The sequence below is a fragment of the Cyphomyrmex costatus genome, unplaced genomic scaffold (genome assembly GCF_001594065.2).
Source record: "Cyphomyrmex costatus isolate MS0001 unplaced genomic scaffold, Ccosl1.0 scaffold30, whole genome shotgun sequence".
Classification (NCBI taxonomy): Eukaryota; Metazoa; Arthropoda; class Insecta; order Hymenoptera; family Formicidae; genus Cyphomyrmex; species Cyphomyrmex costatus.
The window spans coordinates 3,201,615-3,207,870 of NW_017277125.1; the positions used below are offsets into that span (position 1 = coordinate 3,201,615).

General features: G+C 30.8%; 1 protein-coding gene across 1 annotated transcript; it reads right to left on the reverse strand.

The window, feature by feature from the left end:
* On the reverse strand, nt 1-4,275 carry LOC108775366 (hexamerin). Its single transcript, XM_018541696.1, has 6 exons — nt 4,063-4,275; nt 3,177-3,516; nt 2,545-2,963; nt 1,229-1,545; nt 794-1,146; nt 1-638 (listed from the first exon to the last, which is right to left on the reverse strand). The coding sequence occupies exons 1-6, from the start codon at nt 4,273-4,275 to the stop codon at nt 229-231; spliced, it is 2,052 nt and encodes a 683-aa protein (XP_018397198.1). The 3' UTR covers nt 1-228.
* Nucleotides 4,276-6,256: the final 1,981 nt, after the last annotated feature.

Below are 6,256 nucleotides of genomic sequence, written 5' to 3' on the forward strand. Positions count from 1 at the left end.
TATTAAATTTATTTTGGGTGCAATTTATGTCGCACCAGATGATTATACACTTGATGATGGAAAAACACTACTGCACTTCTCTTATTAATTTATATTATAAGTCTCTTTTCTATTCAGTGCGAATAAATGCTTGTCCCAGCGATCGCACGTGTTAAATAACTATACATAATAAAATATGTATAAGCGCAAAATATCATTTGACACAATAACGGAGCACAATGACGAGCTTTATGCGGTGAGATTCAGTTCTTCTGCCTGCTTGTGGAAAATCAGAACGTCCCTCATGTGGAAATTAGGTACAGAGAAGTTGAAGGTATGAATCGGTCTGTCGAGCGGATATCCTAACGGTCGAAGATCCATTATCCTTGGACCCCAAATGAGGGAATCTACCTTGGTGGCTTTCGTCTCATCAAAATGCGATACGCACACGAAAAGTTTAAACAACATGCCTTCTTTCTTGCCTTTAGGAAGTATCAAACGGTCGGGGAAACCATAAATCTGACCTGGGTAAGTGAAAGTCTCGCCACCCTCGATAGCTTTCACGACCTTCTTGTACAGAACCTCGCTTGGCACCTCATCCGGAACGACGTAGATGGACTCGTAGCTATTACGCTCAATCTTGTTGGTTCCAGATTTCACTGTAACAATCAAAGGATACTAGTTACAGCTCTAATTAAAAATTGATTTGAAATAAATATCATACATATGTGTTTGATTGAGAAACGTAAATTTAAGAAATTTTGTCGATTAAAAGGATTTCTTAGCAAAGGAGATATTTGAAAGAGATACTAACGGTCAACGTTCCATTGATCCATCTCGATAAAGTTCATATAATTCTCGCTCATATCCAGTTCGTGGCCGTGAACATCATGTTTAGGTCCAAGGAAGACACGGACGACCGCCTTAACATTTTTGTTGCTGTTGATGGTGATGTGATAGGTGAAGGGTTTATGATTCAGACGATACTGACGTGCCTTTATCAACAAAGATTGAGCCTCCTTGTGACTGCGTATCGATACGGCGTTGTTGAGCATTGATTCAAAGTGGTCGAAGAAAGTCAATAGCTTGTCAACGGTGACGGATTCGATCGTAACACCCGGGAAAATAAGCTCCTCGTGTGTGTAGCTCGGCAAGTGTTCTTTATATCTACGTCGGAGAATATATACGTTAAATAAATTATTTTTATAGCTATATATTGGATTGTGCAAGTCGCAAATTTAAGTCGCACCTCATCCAGTAAGTAGCGATATTCTTCTGGATTCCGTAGAACACGGGATCCCTTAGGGTGGTGGAGAAGAGTTCGAGAGCAGTGGGAACTACCGTGTGTCTGGTGACCTGAACCGGGCCTATACCGAGGACCTTCCTGTATAAACGTTCCAACTGTCCGTAGTATACAGGATTGGCGGAATCGGCATTGCCCTGTATCACGTTGCCAAGATAGTTGAAACCATCTACGGTGTAAATGTCAATGTGTTTGCCATGCGTGTCAACGACGTAGCCTTTGTCAATAGCATCAAAAATGCGAGTGTGGACATCTTGTATGGCCTATGGGACAATTAATTTTAACACATTTTGCATGTTTCAGAAAGTCTACTATGCGTTGCTTTAAGTTAAAATTAATATTTAATTTTTTATTGTGTATATATATTTGTTGAATAGATCACATTATTTTTGATTGAATATAAAACTATTTTATTTAAATAGAAATTTAAATTAATGTGAATAAATTAAAAACAAATATGACAGGTAATGTGAGTCAACCGCTGGTTATAATTTGCGAATAATTTTAAATATATATTACAAAGCTAAGCAACCTTTATTTCGATGACGTTTATAAATTTGCTTCTCGAACGAAGCTTTGTAATATATATTTAAAATTATTCGCAAATTATAATCAGCGGTTGACTCACATTACCTGTCATATTTGTTTTTAATTTATTCATTAATTTGTATTAATTCTTAATTTGTATTAATCATTAACCAAACTTAATAGGTTTGTGCTATTTTATTCATTCTTTAGAAATTTAAATATAAAAAATATTTTGTATTTTTATTTAGACTGTATTCTGATAACCATTGCTAATATTGAAACTTTGTTCATAGTAACTGGTATTTTAGTGAATATTGAAATGCATTCTTAATAACAACATCAATATTTAAAATGCATATACATACATATAAAAAAATCTTAAAAATTATATTATAAGAAATAGAAAGATTAATATAAAAAATTATAGAAAAAGGATTAGATAAATTTAACGTAAAGTAGAGCTTGCTGTAGACTTTTAAGTCTCAATACTGATTGTTAGATTTTATATTAATTATTAAAATATAATTTTTTAATCTAATTACTTTAATATTACAAAACAAAACTTTATTTTGAAAGTTAGTAATGAGTATTGAATTATTTTTACAAAAAGTAACGATAATGCATTATTTTTGTAGAATAATTAATTCTCAATCCTGGATATTTTTATAATCCTTGTGATATTTGTGTGTGAACACTTGGATAGTCAATAATTGATAAGGAAACATTTTACCAACCTGGATATGTTTATGCGCGTGAAGAGGAACCTCGGAACCAACGTGACGTTGTGGGAACCGCAATCCATTGTGATGCTGCATCGTTGGATAGTAGCCGGGTACAACAGGTTTGTTCACATCGACGTACGTAATCTCACCAATATCATGGGACAATCTTTCCAAATAGTAACGATTGAGCATTTGTCTGTGGTTGAACATATATGATTCACCACGAATGTGTTGGAGCATATTATAGTGAGTGCTGTTCATCCACATTGGGAAATTGTGACTCATAGCAAAATAATAGGTACTTAAACCAATATCCTCAAGGTAGTAGCTTAATTTCTGTTGTTCCGGCATTTCATTTTCAAACATATGCCAAGTGGTGTAATTAGAAAGAATGTAATAATAGTCTGCATTACCAATTGTTTTCTTCATACCTACCGAATCAAATAATTTAAATCAATATTTTAATATTAATATGTAACTTAATTTTTATTGCTATATGTATATATGTATATATTGTCTCGTGCAAGCTAATTTGATTTAATCTTGATAATAAAAGAGACATAGGAAAAAAACACTTCAGCAAAATTCGGAATTTCAGTTCAATTTTCAGTGATCTTTTAGTAGTATAGCTAAAAAATACCAGCCTGCTTGCGAATCGCCCATCGCAATACGATAGGCCTTATGTAAAATGTCTTCGTTGAAGAAATCATGCGGGAACACCTCGTAAATCGGAGGTAGAAGGATGTTGTTGGTATCCGGTCGATGCATCACGGCAACACTCAACACGTATAAGTACATACGTTCGTTCATGTGGAATCGTGCCCATACAGCAGTATTGTAGAAAGTGTCAAAATCTTTGGCGGAATATAAAACGCGGAAGAAGCAAACAGCTTCTTGGTAATGCTGAGGATGAGTTTCAGAAAACATTTCCCCCCGTGGGAGCATTCCGTGTTTCCATCGCTGCAGAAATTCGGTCACTGCTGCCTAGAATAATAAATCAACATTAGAAAAATTTTATTTTTTTTTTTAAATTGAATCAGGAAATCAACTTGTTCGAGATTTTAGTAGTTTCATTTTGTTCAAACATATATTATTATTATATATATGTATAGAATTATAGATTTATAAAACATGATTTCCTTTTATATCTATAATACGAACTATTTTTATTTTTAAAAATGATTTTATTATTACCGAGAGCGAGTAAAAGACAGGAAGATTAATTATTTTTGTCTTAAAAACAGAAATTAAATTTGCAGTTTATAAAAATGCAAAGATTAAAAAACGCATAATATAAGAAAGATTATAATAATAAAAAAATAGTTTACTATACAACGTTTTTTTATAAGATCGCGCGCCTTGTGAAGATCTAGCTTAACTGTTTAGGGTACGCGCTTTTTATATTTCCTAAATAATTTTATATGCATATACAATACATATATACATTATATATAATATATATATAAGTAATATATGTATATGTACATGTATTGTATATATACACATATACATTGCTATATAAATAAGTACCTGATCTGTGAAAGAAGCAACGTTATCTTCGAGGCTGAAGGATCGCGCTTTTTGGTAAAGTTCCGGATGGTAGACGGTTGGTTGATCAACATGCCAGAAGAGCTCGTAGATGCTCTTCTGCTTGAGAAGGTATGTCTTGTCGGCGGTCTGAGTGGGCACCTGCGTGGCATGGGCCAGGCATGCCGCAGCCAAAAGCAGCGTAATCACTTTCATCCTCGTGCTTGCTTCACAAAGGATCGACTGGCGCTATTCGTTAATTGCTTTATATACTCTCTATCGACAAAGGAGATACATACAAAAGTTCGAAGTGCAAGATTAAAAAAGCCATGAGGTAACCAACGTACCGATAATAACCAATCTTTTCGTTATTTTTGTAATAATTATCTTTATTGGTAATCGTCTACCCTTTGACATAATGGAAATCGGGGATTCATATTTGTTGATTACACTGAATCTACCTCATGTTATTTATTTCAATCGAAAAATAATTTTTTAAGTCTGTCAAAATGTCTCTATCGAAATCTACATAATTATTCAAAGAATCAAAATATTTGGATCCTTTGAATAAAGCTAAGCGTTATGGTTTGCAATTTAAAAATATCATAAAATTTTAATATCATAAAATTAGTTTTCTGGAAAATACTTCAATTATTTAAAAAAATATTAAACTATAGGCGAAGAGAGAGAAATAATACAAATTACAATATAATATTTATTTTATACAACAAAAAAAAATAATACTTTATATTTCTATTAATTGTCATGCTTTTCTACATCAATAATATCTTTTCAAACAATTGAAACTTATATTGAAAATTAAAATACATATAAATATTTGCTTTGTATTATCGATCAATAAAAAGCAGTTACTTTTAATTATATCTTTTAGGGAAGAATATCTTTTAGGGAAATTGTAAGAAACTTATATTTTTTAAATGTCTGATTCTGAGAGAATCGATTTTCATAACATGTCATAACAAAAAAAGGCTATGTATATTCAATACAAACGCAAGATATACATATAATAAAATCTTAAAAACTTTGATAAATAACTTAATATAATGTATTTTGGTTTGATGACTGTAAGATAGCTATCGATAGTACAAAGCTATTGTATGTTTGATATCTCAAAATTAAAATAAAAATTTGGAAAGCAGGAACATAAAAACTCTTTGAGGATTTTAATTATTTTGTAATAAAGCAACATAATAAATTCTAAAAATACAAAAAAATGACACTTAACATTTTTAGCAACATGCGTTAAAAAAAATAATAATAAAGTATATAGTTAAGAAATAATGTATATTAATGTCATTTTATATTTTCCATATAAACTACGAGTAGGTATAATTATGCATAATATAAAGCCCTTTCCAAATTTTGACATTTTCGGCTGCAATGTTGATAATAATTCTTATTATGACTTAGATAGCAGTAATCAATTGGGGGAGGTCGAAAAATATGTAATCTACCTATTTTTTGATCATTAATTTATTTCCAATATTGTTTCTATAGTGCGATTTATTACATGCGTTCGATTTTTCCCCCTGAAACTGATTGAAACCGAAACTGAAATTTCGATTGGACTCTAATAATTACCAATTAATGAACATTTGTGTTTTAAGATGTGTAGTAAGATTTATAAAACACTCTTTATAAAATATTAGACTTTAATACAATATATTGTAAAAAAATAAAATTATAATGCACTATCATGATTTTTGAAGCATGCTCTTTATGATATAAATTAGCTTTGCCTACTTTGTATTTTATTTGTTATTATCATAAAAATTTGATGTCTATTAAAATAAGACTTTTCATGAATTTTTTAAGTCCAATTTTAGTTTTTTTTTAAATTAAATGTAAAAATAAAAAGAAGAGAAATTAATTACAAATTACAGAAAAGTCCAGTGTTATGGAGAGAATGCTAAAAAGCGCTATGCCTTGTAGATCTGTAAAATAAATAATTATATATTCAAAAATGTATTATTGAATATACTTTTTTTTATATAATTACTCTGGATAAAAGTGTATTATTGAATAGATATAATAAGGAAATAAGACAGATTTAAATAAGCAAGAAATAAATATTTGTAAGACACATAATTTTTCGGTATTCTCTTTATCAAAAAGAAATTTTTAATTCATATCACTTGCGTGATTTAGAGCTCTAAACGAGTGGGGGGGGGGGGGG